General features: G+C 38.9%; 1 protein-coding gene across 1 annotated transcript; it reads right to left on the bottom strand.

The window, feature by feature from the left end:
* Window positions 1-536: 536 nt before the first annotated feature.
* Window positions 537-20990, bottom strand: LOC137272544 (zinc finger protein GFI1 homolog pag-3-like). The gene is made up of 4 exons (XM_067804930.1): window positions 20783-20990; window positions 10598-10756; window positions 7515-7985; window positions 537-3051 (listed from the first exon to the last, which is right to left on the bottom strand). The coding sequence occupies exons 1-4, from the start codon at window positions 20916-20918 to the stop codon at window positions 2876-2878; spliced, it is 942 nt and encodes a 313-aa protein (XP_067661031.1). The 5' UTR covers window positions 20919-20990; the 3' UTR covers window positions 537-2875.
* Window positions 20991-21396: the final 406 nt, after the last annotated feature.

Below are 21396 nucleotides of genomic sequence, written 5' to 3'. Positions count from 1 at the left end.
TACATCTACACCCACCCTCACAATAACAATGGCAAGTGTGTGTGTGTGTGTGTGTGTGTGTGTGTGTGTGTGTGTGTGTGTGTGTGTTTATGTTAGTCTCTCACACATAAACAGGAGAGAGAGAGAGGAGTGGGGAGAGAGAGTCTGAGTTTGGTTTTAGCATTATTCCAGCAACATCAAGGCAGGGAACACTGGGCCAACGCTTATCCTTTAGGCTACCACACCGACCCGTGCGTGCGTGTGCGTGTGTGTGTTGGTGGTGGTAGGGGAGTGGTGTGTGTGTAGACAGTGAGAGAGAACCTCTACCCATGTCTCCACCCTCCGTCTTTCTCCCTCTAGCACTGTTTTCTCATTCTTCTCTCTCTTCACTCCCTTGCTCGGTTCACTGTGCATCATTAAAGTTTAACCGATGCTGTTAGTTACTTAAGAATGTTCTGCTAACAAAGAACATAGCAAATGGTCACTGAAGTTATGAACAACATTTAATACGCACGTAATCGCCGTGATTGATGTTCTGGTCATTAAAACAACAGTTATTTTTCATTTATTTTTTATTCAAATAACTTAAAAAAATATGTACAGATGTATATACAATTAGAGATCATTAGAATACCACAGAGGGCATAAAACATAGATGTGATAACAAAAACAACAGCAATAAGGAGCATCGGAGCAATAACGACTAATAACAAACCGCGTTTAAATGCACGTGTTTCAGGGGGCCAAACGTGGGGTATATGACTAGATATCACTCCTTAACGTCATGACAAGATCTCACACCTTAATGTCATGACCAGATCTCACTCCTTAACGTAATGACTAGATCTCATTTATTAATTTCATGACTAGATTTCACTCCTTAACGTCATGACAAAATCCCATTTGCTAACGTCATGACTAGATCTCACTCCTTAACGTCATGACTAGATCTCACTCCTTAACGTCATGACTAGATCTCACCCCTTAACGTCATGACGAGATCTCACCCCTAGACGCCATCATTAGATCCAAATCCATAACGTCATCACTAGATCTCAACCAATAACGTTATAACTAGATTTCACTCCTTTATGTCATGATTAGATCTCAATCCATAACGCCATCACTAGATCTCAATCCATAACGTCATCAGTAGATCTCACTATTTAACGGCATGACTAGATTCTCTCCATATCGTCATGGCAAGTTCTGACCCCTTAACGTCATGATTATATCTCACTCCTCAACATCATGACAATAACTCTCTTTTTAACGGCATGACTAGATCTCACTCCATAACGTCATGTAATCTCGGCAAGGTACGTGCGTAAACATATATTTCTTATGTTTCTGATATTAATATTTAACTGACTAAACTGCTTTTCCATTTAAATTCCATAAAGTGCACACAGTGGAAAATTAATTATTACATGAAACATAGTCAGCAAAACAAAGTCATGGTACAGGTCACATAATTATGTGACAGTACTGGGCCTCATAAACCGGTATGATTTGTAAACGATTCACAGATAACGGTCACAAATGTGAATGTCAATGTGATACCATACGCGTATACACTTTCCAATTGATGGGTTAAATGTTCCCATTAACATCTGTCGATTTCAAGAGAAAAAACTTATAATGCCATATACGCTAACGTGATACAGCGACTATATCGTTTTTTGACAAATGTGAATTTCTAATTAGCCTGGAATCTTCGAAAATCTGATCGCTCTTTTCAATATTTGAGATTCAAAAACCGTTCAGAATTCCTAACTGACACTGACAAATAGGCAAGCGACCCCTAGCGATAAGTGGAAATATTCATTGCTAAACATTTCAGAAATCTCTTGCCGACCATTACTAACTTGATGTTTGCTATCATTCTGTAAAGAATATTTACTTTCATAATGAATACATATCGCTAACACTCCAATGTGAATATAAGAATTTTAGAGGCGAAGGTCTATCAGAAAGCGACGGACGTGGCATAAATAAATCACAAGACATTTATCCACAATACGAGAACCCGACGTTGTGAAATCGATTAAAACAAACTGTCTGTAATCTTGATATATTTGCTTCACAGAATGTTTTGTGAGTGGTTTAAAAGAAAAAGTGGATTTGAGTTAAGAGAAAATATGTCATAGTGACAGAGGGAAGCATTCCATTTCTATTCTAAAATATCTGGAAGTTAAAAGTAAAAAATACAATATGAATCAAAATTTAAATGTGGGGGATTTTAACACTGAATGTTTTACAATATGTTTGGGGATATTGGAGATGCACCTGGTAAGTAAGAAGAGTAAGCAAGGTTTAGCCGAAAACAAAAGTAAAAACCCCATTAATCCGAACGGTAACCACGGAAACCGAACAGATGAACAGATCCACTGGTTAAGGAATCCTGTAAGGGAATATTGTCCTTTCAATATATGCAGTTCCCAGCAAGAAACATTTGCAGGCATGGATCTAGATTAAAGGACTATATAAACCGGCACTTATTAACTTTACACTTTCCTTATAGCCTCAGTTTTATTTCGTGTATTGAATAATAACAGGCTACTTCCAGGCTGTATCCGAACAGTTCAGATCAGTTCCTGTCTTCAAACCCGCACCCCTTCACCGGGCCCCTTAATACCTGCCCTTTCTGACGGAAATACGTATTATCCAGATTCAGACCATTCTGAAAAAGTCTTATATTTATCTCCGAGGTTGTCCAAAGCATGACAGCTGTTTTGATGTGCACAAAATAGGCAGTTAGGACTTTTGTCATAACGTCATCACGGAGTCTCTTGTGACGTCATTGGGACCTGTAATCTGAACTGTAAGCCTTTCGCAGAAAAGTCCTGTGAAATCAAGGGGGGCAACTCAAGTCTCTAACTGAGAGTTATCTCCCTTAGTGGTGGCTACTGATTTCAAGATGCCGCCTCAAATCCACTTTTCTCTGAAATGCTCGTCCACACTGTGAGCAAGAGAACGGCTTGTATCCAGTATGCTTCCGACTGTGCGTTATCAGGTTGGACGACTGGCTGAATGCTTTTCCGCATATGGTACACTTGTGAGGTTTCTCGCCTGAAAGAAATCAACCCAATTAGTCAGCCGCCTATCTCATTAGATATGCAAGCACGCATTCATCCACGTGTATACATTACACTCAATGTTTTAAATGATAGTCACTTAGGCACTTACAAAACACCTCAATATTTCAGCCATTTCACAAATTTTAACTGAAATTTCACTCCCTGCATTTCACAGTCAGACTACAAATTATTCAGAAGTTATAAATGAGCTTCAAAATATCAGCAAAGACTATCAATACTGGGATAAGAAACACTATTTAAATATTCACTGACTTTCTTCTTTTGGTCCTACCGTTTCACTGATTGGGTGTTGAAAATTAGCATTAACTGTATGGAATTCGCGACAGATAGTTCAACCAGTTATTAAAATATATTCAAAACATAAAAAAATAACTTTAAAATTAAAACTTTGAAAATAAATGAAAGGGAAAAAAGTTATTAAAATATGGAATTATTGAAACGTTTAAGCAGTGTTATAAACAGGGGCAGATACAGCTTTGTGAGAAAGGAGGTGTGTACACTATTGAGAAAAGGGAGAAAAACGTTCCATTTTCACCCGAGTTTCAATGATCATTTAACAATATTTCAGGACCAAAGGGGCTGCACACCACCTCACCCCTCCTCTGGATCCGCCGATGACTAAGTTGTTATATTTTGTATGTCTTGAAGATAATGAATCATCAAATTCAAGTAAGTTACAGTCAAATCCGTATGAGTCGAATGCCGGCGTCTCGAATTTTATGCATAACTTGAACTACCTGTCGGTTCCGACCATTATCTATTGTAGTTGTCATCATTTGATTTCCGGCTACCCTTATTTGGAGCTGAAGAACAGCGATGCTAACCCGTGTCGGCAGTCTTTAAGAAGAGTTGATATAAAAATACACTATTAGATATTATTAAATTGTAATTCCGCGCGTGTAATTGGGTGTGAGCAAGTTGTGATCAACGGGAGATATGTACACATGTGGGTCACTCGTGTCAAATCTTCAAATAACTATACAGTCAAACGAAGGTAGTGAGTGAGTTTAGTTTTACGCCGCATATTTAACAATATTCCAGTAATATCACGGCGGGCAACACCACAAATGGGTTTCACATATTGTACCTATCCCGGGTCTTTGACGTTACGGGCGATCGCTTTAACCACTATGCCACCCTACTTTTCCAAAATGTAAATAAGCTGTTTCTATTAAAACAGAAAATATACCACTAAAAGGAAACATAACAATACGATCTGACAACCGATGTGATATGCCTTTGTTAAAGCAGTCCTCTCCATGTTAGATTATAATATTTTTGTTTCTATGAACAAGTATTCCTATAAGTTTCTATTCGAAATACCAATTCTTGAAATTGCATGGTATATGTAATCAAACAAATGTTATCCAGTTACACAATCAATTCGTGTGCATATCAATAACAGAAATACGCACATGCACATGTAATTGAATGCACGCGGCTTATCAAAACAGAAACTTTCTTAGTTGAACGAAGGCGTTTTAAATATTCAGAGTCGGAGGAATATTTGATCACGCAAATGGTTATTTTTGAATTCGAATTATCATCGTCTTTTGTGTTTTTGCCTGCCTCAGGGAAACAGTTTATTTAGGTTTACAGTTCACGGCAACTCTAACACCAGTGTAGACAAGGGATAAAGAAACACGTCTTAACTTCTTTTGCAATGTAATTTGTAAAGCCCTTTAAGTGTGTCGTAAATAAAACATTCCATGCAAGTCAGACAGTGCCAGATAAATCTTAGAATATATACTACTCTGTTACACTTACACCTTTTGCATTCGCCTTCTTCTCGTGAAGATTGTTCATTGTCAAATCAGATCAATAAATAAAAACATGAATATGCACAAATATTCGGTGAATTATTTTTTTCCTGAGTTTCGCTGTAGGCAAGTGCGAGAAGCTTCTGTTTTTGATGTATAATAAATATTCTACGAGGTTGGTAGAGATTTGGATTCGTGAGTAATTTGTGTTGACTCGCTCGTTCCGCGTGTTACGGTATACTCCCAATTGTGAGACTCCCAGTTCTGAGACAGAGGAGTTGGTAATTAACAAAGAAAACACACCATACTCCCCTGTCTGGTAGAATGGATTAAAATTATGGTTTAGCTGTGTAACTGAGCCTTGTGAAAATACAAAAATACTGGGAAAGAAATTGATGTCCAATGCCATTTAGTGCTGGACAGTAAAAGATAATGTGGTGTTCACACACAGATGATATATAAAACTGGCGGATTTTTTAACATCTGTCAGTATCCTAAGAAAGTCCTGATTCAGTGGGCAACCAGTGGTTTGAAGTTCTAAATTTAGTCAACCAGAATCTGTAGTAAAATAAGGTCATGTTAACAAATATGGTTCTAAGCTTTTGAAGAATGTAACATTACCAAAATGGTATTTAATTTACCATTACAAAACAACATTTTAGTCCAGTTTGATATAAACCTTACGTTTACAGACATGTATACCTAATCCGCAGTATATCATATTATTTGATCGCAATAACTGTTTTAACCCTAATTAATATAAATATATCCATTAACCTTTGACCGCCCTTTTCGATCACCATCGTCTGACAGTCCTTCAGCAAGTACCAATGTCGACCTGACCGCTCCATATCTTTGATACTCTGAATGTGTCTATGTCGTTTATTGAAAACAATAAACGCTCTTTAACGAGCAAGGTCTGCGTAAATTAAATCATTGATATCTCCTGTGGACACTCTTCAGCAACTGGGCTGTTCCCAGTTACATTGTAGGGATGTGAAAGCACCACCTCAAGTATTTATTAATGTGTCTCAAACCTGGGAGTTCTCACACCGTGACTGAGACGTTCCACGCCTTCCATAAAGGAATTGGTGGAATAGCGACATAACTGGTCGTGGAGTCAAACCAACCAACTGTTTTAGCGTGTCTATTCAGAATAATAAGTAGCGATCATGACCTTTCATACCAAGTTAGGGGAGGTGGGGTATTCTAGTGGTTAAAGCGTTCGCTCATTATGCCGAAGACCTGGCTTTGATTACCCACATGGGTACAATGTGTGAAGTCCCTCGCAGTAATGTTGGTGGATAATTGCTAAACGCGGCATAAAACTAAACTCACACACTCATTAACTCAATACAATAACAACACTTTATCTTGTCGACCCGTGGCATATTTGCAACATGTATCTTGTCAGAGAAGGTATCAACCATTACATGTGGGGTAACAGGATCGACGGTTTAGAAACTTAGGCACCTGACCACTATAACCCTGTCAATGCGCCATGCAGTCAACGTCGCTTACCTTCGCCTCAGTTGTGGCAAGCGCAATGCCCAGGGTACACAAACGGCATGCCTCCACTTAAGCGGAAGTTCCGACAGCTATCGATTGAATGGGGTGTTTCACTCTGTACTGTCAGTGTGTTTAACAAATGATTGCGTGCTTATGCAAACGGGAAGGGGGGGGGGGGCTATTTAAACTGTTCCCATTCCGTGAGGATACGAAAACAAATATGCAGAAAGACAGAACGCTGAACAATAGCCTTCAAAAGAATCCTCCTGACATTTAAACGACAATGTCATGAAAGTGGGGTTTTTTTTGACTTGAGAATACCCCCTGTCAGTTTCTGTACTACAATCTTCTACAGTGGGATGTTATTAAAATCAGTGAGTGAGTGAGTTGGGTTTACGTCGCAATATTCCAGTAACACCTTTGCTGAGAACACTAGAAATGGGTTTCATACAGTGTGCCCATGTACGGAATCGAATTCGGGTCTTCGGCGTGACGAGCGAACGCTCGAACAACTAGACTACCCCACCTCCCCTTATTAAGATAAACCATAAAAGCCATGTCAGAATTTCTAACAAACCGGGTTTCCATAGATTGTGTCTGTTAAGAAGATGCCCTGTCATAAACCCATGTCCTGCAATTACCATACATGCGATAGAAGGTCAGGGAGACCTGCAAGAGTCGTTTCAAAGTCGGCTATCTGATAGCACTGGTCCCTTGGCAGTCACAGTGAGTCCCTAATTCTCAGTTTGTCGCCTTTACTGCATCCTACTTGTTTATGACAATAATTTGTTTTGTCGAGCACAAGCTTCTCACTGGACCATTGAGGACAAAGAGCCTTCATACCTTTCGTAAAGTTCATCCGGACGATCCAGGTTAGAATTGGTCTTCGGAAGCCTATGCTTTTCGCAAGAGGCGACTAGCGGGATCGGATGGTCAGGCTCACGGGCACATCGTATCATATCCCAATGGCGTATGTCGATGCTCATGATGTTGATCACTGGACTGTCTGGTCCAGACTCAATTATTTTCAGACCGCCCGAATATGGCTGTAATATTGCTGAGCGCGGCGTTAAACAGCAAACTAACCAACAACTAAGCTATATAAAGTTATATGTACAACGATTACAAGGAAACAAGATTACAGTTATAGAACAATAGAACTCACCAGTATGGATATACGTGTGTTTTTTCATGTCCGACTTTTGATGGAACCGTTTACCACAGTAAGGGCATGGGTAGGGTCGAGTGTCACTGTGAATCAACATGTGCGTGGACAGAGTAGACGATCTCTTAAACGATTTGCCGCACTCTTTACACGAAAATGTCCTTTCTTTCGGTTCGGAGAGACCCACAGAGAGGGACTTGGACCCAATGTCCCCGGAGTGAACGGAACTGTGGTCAGAGGGAGACGATTCGTCGTGGCCGCGGCATCGCGCACAGTTACAAGGATGAATGTCATCTTGACGCCCGATGTCGTGAAATGAGGGTGTATGTAGAGGATCCGGAAGAAGACCAGTTTTCGGCAGAATCTGCATCTCGTGGTCAAGTGTCAGCCATGACAGGAAGTCGCCAAGAAACTCTCGCAGGTATTTTGTTTCCTTGATTCGGACACAGTTGTCCGACTTGTCCAAAGGGCCTGGAGTCAGAAAAGACAATAGTTCAATCATTTCCACTGGTCAGTATGAAATCCTACAGCAATATCACCTCCTCGCTGTGTTTGTACGGTGAATGATGATGGAATAGTAGATTTAAGGGTCCGTTTTGGCTAATCGAAGCGTCAAAAATTATTTCAAGTTTTAGAAATATAGATATAGAATTTCCAGACACGAGAAAACGATTGATTGGTTAGCATTTTGTCGTTCTTACACTTGACCAAGTTGGTCTTGTTGCATGATCAAATATGTTGCAATGGTTGAACCAAACGAGGTCGTATTTCCAAATTCAAGTAGAAACGCTTCAATCTGTAGCATTCTGTAATCCAGTCAGTGATATTTAGCACGTTTCTTACTAATGTTTAACCTACGTTTCCTGCGATACGTTCCTATTCATGCTCATATTCAAACAATATCTTCTGCAAAGCTTTAATTTTTTCACATCAGCTTTTTAAACTGGCGTATTCGTTAAGTGTTCTTAAAGCGTAAATTGTACACGCATCGAAACAAATAACGTCCATATTTCTGACGACCTTCTAAATAATGGCTAAACCTTTGATCATTGCCTTAATTTTTTTTAAATCCTAATAGACTCAGTTTTATTGTATTAATTCTACTAATATGTTACTTATTACCCATAACCTTGCATTAAACATAATAATGTGTTGCGTAACACTACTTTCAGATATTTAAACCTGCATGTCAATATTGTGACCTATATGGGTTACATAATGTGACTGGATTGTAAACACAGAATCATGTACATCAATACCTATATATATAGTCCTATAATTTCAAAGAAACCTTCCAGAACATGTTCAAGTGTTTCCTTCAACACAACCCCATGCACAACTCATGCCATCCACAGGGCAATAAATACGACATTTGCAGTGGCAACGATATAGGGTAAAACCTTATCAGAACATTAATAACATCAATGTATTCCTTTTATATATTTCATCATATTAGTTTCATTTGATTTATAGAGTCTTAAATATCGACTTCTACCATGCATTAATATGTAACAATGCATAACGGGCCAGACATCTGGAGGACGGCTTTGGGCATCCAATGAACACAACCGCATGCAGCGGACCGACTGAACCCCAGCATTTAATATTCGCGTGAGTTCGTTTCATCTGTAATGAATGCATATTCACAGTGATGGCACGATTTGCCCATCAGATGACAATGCACTTGGTCGATGTTGGTTTACAATCATTCAAGTAGACGGACCAACAATGGCATCACAAACCCATGAAGCAATAACTCAAAGTTACAGAAGAGCCCATTTTCGCCGAATCCATTTCATAAATATTTCCTGGTCACGCGCGAGGCGTCAGGTCTGTCTCAATCTGTGTTTCTAAATCATGACACTCAGGAATCTATTTTATTCTCCCATGTTTTCAGATTCTATTGAAAAGGTCCTTGTCTCTTAAAACAGTCGCATTCAATATGACAGGCTTCTCCGAGATGCCCAAGGGAACTGCGCATGCGTCACACAACTTCCCGGCAATCAAGCGACCGGAATCAATGTTTAGTTATTCATGATGGTCTTCGACCTATGGAAACATAGGTGAAAGAGCAGGTTTGGGGACAACTTCCAGTAACAGTTTAAACAAAGGAATAACCTTAAGAGATACGAGATTGCAATAGCCCCAAGGCCTGGCAGTGGTTAAAACATCTAGGGGCTTTAAATATATATTGTACTGATACAGATATAGCAGACCCAGTGGAATTTCATCCTGAATGCTTGTCTCAAGGGTCTTGAAGTCGGGCGCCAGTTGGGGTCCTTGACTGTTAATTTAATAATGCCGTCTCCGGTCCACCCCCGATGTGGGTTTGAAAAGGACTATATACTGTGAATGGCGAGAATTGCCTTACATAAACAGCGATTTTTAGCAATCAGTGGAAATCTCGCTTGCGGTGACAAAGGGTTTGTTGGTTATTCCCTGCTGATTGTTAATGTATTTCTGTATAAAGCCGTTAAGGTGTGACTTTAAGAATTCACCTTTTATCGCAGCATTTGGCAGATGTATTGGGTGGCAAGTCTGTCTGTGGAAACGTTTGTGGCAACTCATTGGTTTTAATTGGTGTTTTTGTATGAAGGGCAGAGATCTAGCAGCACAGGTACAGACAACAGGCTGCTAAGTCGCAGTTTCGCGATCTTCGATTCCTTGAGGGCATATAGCAAATAGTTGTGAAGATGATGATGATGATGATGATGATGATGATGATGATGATGATGGTGATGATGATGATGGTGGTGGTGGTGGTGGTGGTGGTGGTGCTGGTGGAGTGGTGGTCATCATCATCATCATCATCACAGAGTCGAAAAACCTTGTTTGACGCATTCATTTAAGTCTAGAGTGCAGGGTGTCACACTAATTCGGGCAAATAATGAGATGCTGCTGGAGATCAATAAAGAAGCAAAACGCATAATGTCTAAAGGTTTGTACTTCTTGAGAATAAATGTGGTTGGTCATCGTGTCTAGTCAATGATTCGTTATTTCCGGAAATATGAATTGATTGTTTAAGTTAAGTAAGACGTGTAGTCAGGCTAACAGAAGATGCTATATAGAAGCTCTCGTCGTACCTGTTTCGTTTTCATTATAAGATGAGGATTTTCTGTCGTTCCGCCATTTCGAGGAGTCGTCTGTGAATGACGGGGTAACGTCTGCTATTAGGGATGCCACATCGAAAGGGGTTCGGATTCGAGATTTCGGAGGGTGAAAGGTTGGGCGATGAGCTTCATCTGAAATGAAGAATAAAATCAGATTTAACACTGAAATATATAGCACTGGAGAAAACAAACATTTTAAAAACGAAGCACAGTGACGAAAAATTAAACCAGACATAAAACTGAAGCTTTACACCTGTGAAGATCCGGGTTAAAGTTGGTCTTTAGTAACCCAGGCTTGTCGCAATAGGCCTTTAATTTGTCAAAGTCTGTGATTCGACTGATGCAGGACAGTGTGTCCTAATTGTGTAGACCGATGCTCACGGTGCCAGTCACTGGATTGTACGGTCGAATTTGATCACATATACCACCGTCATATAACTGGACTATAACGATGGAGGACGCGAGACATTTTCACTTTCTGATCAATATGAGGGGCTACTATGTCTTGCAGTTAAATACTTCGCAGACCTGAAGCTTTAAATAGAATAAACAATAGTTATACAGATATGTGTTTGTGTTATACAGTGAGTGAATTTAACTATATGCCTATGTAATCAATGTTGGAGATACTTGAAGGATAATCGATTTTAGATCATATAAAACCAGTGAATGGTAACTCGACGACGTATCCACTTTGTAGAAGACTCATGATCAATTTACATTATCTAACCATTTCTTGATTTCTGTCGTCTCTTAAACAAGCACGACATACACGGAATCTTTTCCTCTCCAGTGCACCATTTCCCACGACTCCGTGTTTTCCTTAGTGCTTTGTTATGTAATAAAATAAGTCGTAAGAGACAAAAATATATATTTTGTTTTGTATAACCGTAGGAGTGGAAAAGATTATCTCGAACAGACAAGTTTTTAACTGCCAGCGACGCCTATTATTGTTATGAAAACAGTCCTATTTATTATTGATGATTGCGTGACATCCATGGAAGTGGTACACAATGCGACAGTCAAAGAGTAATCGACACAGACACACCACGATTTCCCAACAAAAGATGCTTCTTTCTTCAGCTAACTCACGTATTCATCAAAACTTTGCCTACCCTCCAGATAGCAAAGAGATGGGTATCCTCTACGGTTTCGAAAGACAAGCTAACGATCCAGAAACACGGTGGCCAATATCCAGGGACGAGCAGTTCCTAACAAAACAACAGCAGACCAAGTGTCACGCCTTGCCGTTTCCCGGTAATGGCTAATTATCTTCGACAGGTCTTGATTCATTTATTATGTATGTTGACCGTTGACCGATGCCTACTGACCAGCGTTACAGTCCAGTGCTTTGGCCAACACCACCTGGGTGCCTCCGTCCGTTCCACAAAGCGAGTTTCGCGCTTAGACGCATACAGTAGTGGTTTTAACGTTGCCGGGAAGAGTACGGAACATATGTTTATCCTGTCAAGTTGACACGTCGGCCCGATCGGATAATGCGCCGCAATCATGTTTGCAAAGTTGCGTCCCTTAGACATGAGAGACATCTGTTTATCCCGATTGTTAACGCAGAAATGTACAAAGACGAAGGCAACATTTATAAACATCAACTACACTATACCCCTCATGCTAGTGGATTTCACACACCCGAGACAAGCATTACTTTGTGTTGTCCTCACTTATGCTCGCTGGCTCGCTTGCTCCGACGAGCGCAATCACTCACTCACATCCCCGGATGGATTCGAATCCTGCCATCGCCATCATGAAGGAAGGCTTGATCTCATCAATTTGTGTATGCTATGAAGCTCATTACAGAGCCCTGCCCTGCCCTGCCCTGCCCTGCCCTGCCCTGCCCTGCCCTGCCCTGCCCTGCCCTGCCCTGCCCTGATGAACATCTACATACAACATCAAAGTCTCAAAAGAACATTAAACAATAAGAGGCCACGCTGACTAACTGGAACATATTTCTCCATGAACAAAATAATTTCATCACATTTTTGTGTTGAAGGTATGGAAGCATAATATGTAAATATCAACTGGTTTATACAAACTGTCTCAAGTTGTATCAAACAGGTTCAGTGGTTCGTAAAGCATTTAACATTATCTGAAGTATTGCTATTCATTGACTTACAGATGTTAGTTGTTTCAAATAATAATATATGCCAGTTATCGCCTGATTTATTCATGACATGCAAAACTTTTATCCTCATGAAAATAATTCACGTTAACGATGTGTGATCCATGATATGGGGTCAAAGGGCATCGCTGGTCTACATCCGACAGACAGATCGTGCAGATCGTGCCGGCCGATACACACATAAAACAATGTACATGTAAACATGTCTGTCGGAGCTGTATAAATAGGGGGAGATGAAACCAGTTCCTCATCTGATTTCATCACATGTTTGATTTTTAGTCGAAAAAATCTCAAGTTAGCAGAAATATCAACTTGCACCTGCACTTACTCAGCTTTCTAAAAATAATTCTAATCACTTGATTTAAACCTTGAAAAGTTATGAAAATGGAGATAGGTATCTTAGATCTTAGATCTTTGAAAATCAACAAATTCCCATTGAATTAAACTCGGTTCGGGATAGGGATTGCAAATTTCATCCGATCCAATTCTTCATAAACCATTTTTTCACTCAAAATTACCTAGCCCCTGAGAGTCTGGGTAGACCAGTGGTTAAATCATTCGTTTTCACGCCAAAGACCCGGGTTCGACTACCCACACGGGTACAATGTGTAAAGCTCGCTCCTAGAGTCCTCCGCAGTGATTTTGCTGGAATATTGCTTAAAGCGGCTTAAAACAATACTCGCTTAGCACAGTTTTCCTTTTTTCACAGTTTATGAATGTTAGACACAACCAAATTTAACAATATCTTTATTTATCGTTATTTATCATACAACGAATAGTGTTCTCGGAAGGATATAGCCAACGATACTTTCGGTATCCGTTGGGGTCATATACGGATATCGATGCAAATTAGAGAGGTCATATGCATATTTTAGGGACTACTTTTGGAGTGTAAACAATTAAACATGACGTCAAGGGTCAGCGATTGTGTCCAGGTTGACGGTCGCGGTTACGGTATTGTCAGTGCTTAGGTCCCAGAAAATTCATGCCTGGTTATGATAGATGGGATAGATTACAAAGCGAAGATAGAAATCCATAGATTTGCGATACCAACATCAGATCCCCGACGGTCAGTGTTAGCGAGAGGACGGCATAGGAATCCAGGTGCACAATGTCCATGTCTGCGAACATTTAAGTGTATTGCTTCAAAAGGCTAATTGAAATTTTCTATTAAACTAAATTCTGTTTAAATTTTTAAAACGTAAGCTGAGATGTGTTGACAACAATACGCTCTTTAACATAAACGCCGACTGGGAACTAGGTACTAGATGACGTAACGCCGTCAAATGAGTGATCAGTAGAAAAGTGCGTCACCGAAAATGTGATGTCACGTATTACTACGCACATATTTGTGACGTCATAGATGTGCGGGCACATCCTGCAAAGTTTAATTTCGGGACCTGTAGCAAATGAAATCACAGTTTTTAAAAACTATATAGTAAAATGACATTGTATTGTGCGAGTGTGTATCGGGATGGCAAATATCATGCATTAGAAATAAACGCTTTGTATTTAGCTCGCCAAGTCTCGGTACATACAGTGTTTATTCTTAATGCAGGGTATTAACCATCCCAAAACACACTTGCGTGATAACCTATATGTATATATATATTTCTGTTTCACAATAAACAAAATCGACATACTTTCTTTTGCTCGTCCATAAACATATAATTGACAGATCGATAAATAAGTTATGATGTATAAAAAAAAATTGTTCGTAACGAACGTAAAACGCCACAAACATTACTTGAAGTACCAGTATAACTTTCCTACAGTACAGTACAATTCAAGCACTGATCCTCTATAAAAGCATCGCCTGTTATTTATCGTCATTCGATCTGTTATAATCCTGAAAAAGTGTACTTTTCTTAATTGAAAATTAGCCTAGATTAAGACCACTGAGCTCTCCTCTGAATTACCGTATTATTGCAGTGCCGCATTGCACGTGCGTGGCAGCGCTGATTAAATGGTGATGTTTAGCAGACAATGGTTTTTGACATACAAAAATGACTTCAATAGATTTTATTGTCCTTTTCAAACAAAGTATTCTCCATTTCAGAAAAAAAGAAATTCAGCACCTTCCTCATCATGTATTAGTGAACCAACCTCTTGATGTATTTGGCACTGACTTGACAATTTTAAGTATTTATTATCGTATGTGTATATTGTGTTTAAGGATTTATGTTACACAGCACAACAACGTAACCAATTATTAAATCAGCGCAATATAGCAATATGTATTGTAATCGCTGAATATGACCACGTGTTACTCCTGATAAACACTGTTCAAATTAACGCCAGATTTATTTTATAGCAGAGCTATACGTTTTAGCCCAAATGGCTTTGAGATCTTAAAAGGTTCGTACGGGTCGCAGATTGTAGTTAAACATTTGTGTTAATTTTATAAACCAATACTCGAAAAACATGTTAGATATTAATTGTAATTACTGCCGCTGCTAATATGTGATCATTTTATACATTATATTTTTGTATATTTTATTTATGGAATGTAATATTGCAATTACACTAGTTGTCATTTTTTGGCACTTACGTGTATAATGAAAGTTAGTTATTCTCAGCATTGTTAGCAAAATATGTAGAATGCGTTCACCATTTCCCTTTTCAACCTTGCTACATAATAAACTGAAACTAACAGCTGGGTAACTGTTAAAATGTAGATAAGCCATTTATATTGTAATAATACTTTTGAAAGCATGATTGCCGTAAATTGACTGAGTGAAATAGTGCGTAACCGCAAGTGCAAAATCAGCAGTAGTTACTGACATTATCGGTGTACGAGATGACAGCCAGGAGAGGTGATTTCCATTGTTCTGTTTGTCCAACTGGATTCATACGCAACTATGATATTGAAGTATCGATTGGTCATTAGACGCACCGTGGCTCTGCAACCTAAGTATATAATAATTCAAAAACCATAAACCTATCAGTTTCGCAATTAGTTTCGAAGCTTGATAACATCAAATATATAAGGGAAAAAGTAAATTAGATTTTGAGAAAATTAATTTGAAATGAGATTACACCAAGACCTGTTACCATTTTGCTATTTGACTCCGGAATTAATTACATTTGAATGGGAAACACCATTTTAACCGTGTCAGATTTGGTGATGCCAGGGTAAGGGAAGCGACAGGTGTGTACACCGTGAAACCTTTGTATTCCTCACAGAAATCCCTGTATTGAAAAACAAATGCCATACACGTTGCTGTCTGACACATGCTCGGAAATGAATTCAATTTGAATCTGTTTGTCCAAGCTGAATCAGATCGCCCCCTGCACAACCTGTTGCAAGGTTTGTTTGAACGGTGTGTACAATTGATAAAACCCACTTAATATTTGTATGGCAGTTTCATTGTAAATTTTCAACACGATGCGTCATGTAAATTATGCAGGCATGTATCTGTCGAGATATGGGGATATATGTAATCCTTAAGCCGACCACCTGTCGAGAAACAATAGAAAATCAAATAACGGTATGCACTAATCAGAAACCTTTTGAATTTAAAAGCAAAAAGGTTTTTCAAAATCTCTTTTCCAGATTGTTTCTGTCAGTATGTGTTTTAATGGAAATTTTGTTGAAAGTACATTTAAAATATTTAATTGTGATATATATATAGATAGATATAGATATATGTGTGCGTGTGTGTGCGTGCGTGTGTGTGTGTGTGTATTCGTTAATTCCACTGGTTGAAAGTATATATGGAAGTTAACAAAGATAACAAAATGTTTCGAGGACAATAAAATATATGGAGGAACAATATATGCAGTGAATAGCATGCATTGGGAATAACACAATGTATCGAATAAATTAGAGGTTTGGGATTCTGCATACAAAACAATTAAATTGTTGCTTTCCTGTAAATTCAATATTTCACGATTTTTGTGTTCAGAGAGTAAGTGAAACGAGGAATGTTAAGTCATAATGAGATAACCCAACCATGCGTGTTCTAGTCTAAAATGACAATAGATGCACATGATACACACTTAATAATGACCAAATGATTTACGTATTAACAAATACAGCCACATTTTAACGATGCATGAAACATTCACATTACACCACATTTTATCGAGCGTTTATATGCATTTTGTTTCTACAACCCTCTACCGAAAGATTAATTCTGCTTCATTGTAACTCCAAAACAAAACTAACGTTAGTGACAAATAGGATATAATCTTTGCACACAATCAAGAACAGCTTTGAAATAATCGTTTCAGCTGATGAATATTTACAATGTATCGGTCATGACTCTGATTGAGAATCCCCTAATAATCTCAAACATTTGAGATTTTTTAGGCATTTTCTAAACAACCTTCACTAATTGTCAATTTGCAATGCTTTCATGTAATTGTGTTCTGATGGCTGCAGCAACATGTTCGATTAGTTTTAATAAAACATTACTATGAATCTATACCTCCAGCACCATATCGAGAAACCGTCGGTGTTAAGTCGTTCAATTATCGAATCAACATCTACAGCAGCATCAACGGTAAATTCTACCAACTTAGGACATAAAAATACACAACCTCCCATCACACAACCAAGTATGATTGAAGAAGTAACCAAACTATACTTTGGGGGATTATCATGTCCAATTGAGGCATAAAATTTTGTTTGATAATTACGTCTTTGACTGGTGTATTATCTATTATTTATATTAATGAGCTTGGTAATACACGACACCCTTGTCTTAAACCATATGATTTATAGTTCGACAGCTGAATAACACTCGCATATTGAAACACAACACTGATATTTTCTTGTGTATAATGAAACTTGAATCCGTTTTCTAAATCACTTCCAAACACGTCAACTTCAGATTTTTCTTGGAGTATTAATAGTGTGTTTGTCAGTTCTGGCGCTGAAAGCGAGTAGTAAAACATTAAGCAGTTTCGCTGTGTGACTTCGACCCTCGAACCACTGACTAGAACATTTAATTGCCTTCATAAGAACACATTAAACTTGTCAGAAGACTTTTCATGCTACGATTTGTACGGTAAAATATTTATTGCATCTAAAAGCCATTTCAGAATTTAACGTTTAAAACACATTGTATTTGCTTGAGAGACTTTGCATGGAATCCCGCTTCATCTGATTCAAAAAGCAGAATTAGGCAGTAAATATTGTTTCCATAAACTATTATGGCGATGTTTAAGCGAATATGACACCATACTAAATTTAACCTAACTAATCAAGTTGGATCGAAAACAATGCATATTACATAAGAATTTTGTTTTTGTCAAATTCGGTGAAAGTACTCATCAGCTTCCACTTGCTCCAAATTCATGTAACGTTTTGATGTTAAGTCAGAAATCGATGTAGTAATTAGATATGCTCAATATATACTTCAATCGTGCATATTTATTACAATTAATATAATGGTTGGAATGACCAGAATGTGTAACTAACAATACAAAAGTTTATTTTATTACAAATAGGAAATCTTTCGTGAAATTTGTTTTTTCTTTACTGTTTTACCAGCATATATCCCGTGAGGAAGAAGGTGGCAACTGCAGAATTTCTGCAACGAAATCAATTTGAGTTGAATTGTTGGATCTCCTTCGGGCTCATGGACACTTATGGACATTGTGAATCTCTATGTACTCCGTGTAACAGTACCAATGCATGTCATATTATGGTAGTTTCGAACGTTAACGATTATCCCAAGACAAAGTTCATCCTCACAACACAACACCCTCATCTCCCCCTCTCACTTTATCCCATCCTTATCCTCATGACACTCTCACCCTCATCCTCACTCTCACCCTTGCCCCAACCTCACCTCTGCCCAAACCACCCCAACCAACCTGCCCAATCCAACCTTCCCACTCCTTATTCATCACTTTCACTATCATCCTCACCCCTATCCCTCCACCCGCTATCCTCACTCCTACCACAACCCAACCCATCGCACCATCCCCCACAACCACCTCACCACACACCTTCACCCTCACCCCACCTTCATGCATGACACATCTTTACACCACCTCCCTTCCTACTTCCTCCGTATGGCTAGCACGTTTTACCAAAGTTATCATGTTGTGTATGACACATTGCCTACATGTGTGCGTCCACACTATGAAATATTAAACTAATTGAACAAGTGCGGGGCTGAAAGAGATACATTCTACAAGATTAGATACGTAGATGTATCTCAAGTTTGTATCTACAATGAGGAGTGACGTTACAGTGTAGTGTCTATCACCGTCATGTACCAAGTGACGTACAGAGTAATGTAGGGAGACATATACACAGATATGAAGTAATGTTCTACATTACAGAAGTTTAGCCTGTTAAGTATACATTAAAGAAGGTTAAACAGGTTCTTGCAAATTAGCCAGTCGTCTAAGAGCCCCAAAAGATTATGTCTGTTGAGTGTCTTTCATGACTGGATGATATGTTTAGCGTGTTTAATATGCGGTTTTACTCTCATTTCCAAATCGATCACAAAAGGTAGCACTATATATTCAGTTATATATCAAGGTACATACGAATGTTTGCTAAAACATAATTAGTTCCACTGTATGTGGTTAGAAACGTTTTATCAGAGGTTTATACATTTAATAGGAAACTTTACATTTTTAGTCAGTCTTCTTCACGTAAGTGATCAAAGAATACCTATCAAAGTATGCCCCACAGCTAGACAATATATGAAGAAAATGATGTGGAAAAAAGAATATTTTCTTCTTTGAAACTCAATACGAAAAGAGACAATCGAAAATGTTTTTAACCATCAGTTGGAATTATTATATTCTCTTAAGTAGCGTAGTGCTTACTTATGCATGCATCGTGTCATATGAAACACAGCTGCTTCATGAAAGTTCTTTTAAGTTTAGTACTGATTTGTTTCAATTATTCATTGCATAAACCGCTGTTGATTGTTTTCTGACCTGATCAACACCTATAGGTACAATAAAATCATTCACAAGTATCCGAACAAGGCATGTTTAAGAAAACGCTTCCTATTCCTGCGTCCCAGCTGTTTCACCTTGGTATCTGGTTGATTGGGATAAAGCTACTCTATGACTGTCAGTCAGAAACATTAAACAAAATCTGAGTTAACAAACAACATCTGTTGAAGTGGGGTAGAACAATCAGTTTGAGGGGCGTTCTAGAAATTGTAAGTAATGGGGATGACAAGTCGTGATGGATGATCAACTTGTTTATTTTGTAAGAGCGGCGTTTTGGTATAGGTACTCATACAGAAGCTTTACCATCATACAAGAATAACGTTGATCATCCTCAAACATTTATCATTCCTGTTTTTTTTTTTTCTTAAACGGTGTGTCTTTAAAGAAAAAAAGATTGGGCAATATTAAATCAGCTTTGTAGAAAAGATTGTTACCCAAATGTCGAAAGATATACGCACGGAATAGCGTAAAGCTGAAGTATGTTACTTATCAACAACGTGGAACCTTTAACAGGGTCGACACATTGTCAGAGATTAACATCACTGTAGAGAATATCATAGTTCTAGAGATACGGTTTAGACTTTGTAAGATTTGTGAAGACTAACACAGCGACTTTTGAGCATCTGTTTCAGGGGTCAAAGGGTCAAAACATGGTATGCTCTTGCTTTGTATATTATATTTACCATCATTTAGGAAATCGACATGCAACACATACTGATTTCGGTAAGGTTTGTTTACAGATAACACGCTCTGTCTGTCCAGCTCAATACGTCCGTAACCGCTTCTTTTATGAATCAGTTCAACCGTGTCAACTGTAGACTGATGGTTGATGTGAAAGTGTGCATGTTCAATGCACAAACATATACAAAATACAACCATACTCACACTAACGATGACAACTCCCCTCTCTCTCTCTCTCTTTCTCTCTCTCTCTCTCTCTCTCTCTCTCCCTCTCTCTCTCTCTCTCTCTCTCTCTCTACTTTTAGACCAATATGTTTTGTCGTGTACTAGGCAATTTACAAGTGTTTACAACTTCTTCAGTTGGTCACAGGAACTGTTAAATAAAATGTAAACTCAAACATACGACCTACCTGAGCAAGGGGTCCTCAGTATCTTTGGGTACTCCTGTTCCACACAGCAATCCGTGGGGGAGGGGGGTTCGTTGAGGGGGGTAAGGGGGGACGACCGTCGCCCCCGTGTCTTCTTGATCATGAAGGAGCGAGGCATGTTTCTACGAAGGACTGTAAGTGATCAGCTAGCACAGTCGTCTCCCCGTACGCAAACAGTACTATTGGTTGTGATTAGTTAGTTTTGGTGCTTTTCTAAGCGCACGTGATTTTAAATATTAAACCCTCACCATCTGTGAAGTTCGAGAGGTAACAATTGGCGCATAGATTGTGTGAAATTATTGATGTAGCAATGTCCCTCCTACAATTACTACAGCTCTCGATGAATTCCGCCAAATAAATTCACCACTTCCCTTCTAATAATCGCACACTTCTGATTGGTTCGGCCGCCTCGGGGCTTGAATGAGCGATAGGCGGAGAGGTGTGATTATGCAAATGAGTAACGGCAAGCTCTGCTGTGGCTGTGAGCGGGACAATATCTAACAAACTTGCTCGACACGGATAAGGGCCTGATCGACAGATGCAAGAATGGACGTCTAACCGTGTCACATCCTGACTCCATAGATTCGTTTACGAGG

This window comes from Haliotis asinina, chromosome 2 (genome assembly GCF_037392515.1).
Source record: "Haliotis asinina isolate JCU_RB_2024 chromosome 2, JCU_Hal_asi_v2, whole genome shotgun sequence".
Classification (NCBI taxonomy): Eukaryota; Metazoa; Mollusca; class Gastropoda; order Lepetellida; family Haliotidae; genus Haliotis; species Haliotis asinina.
This window is presented reverse-complemented; position numbering and strand designations above follow the sequence as displayed.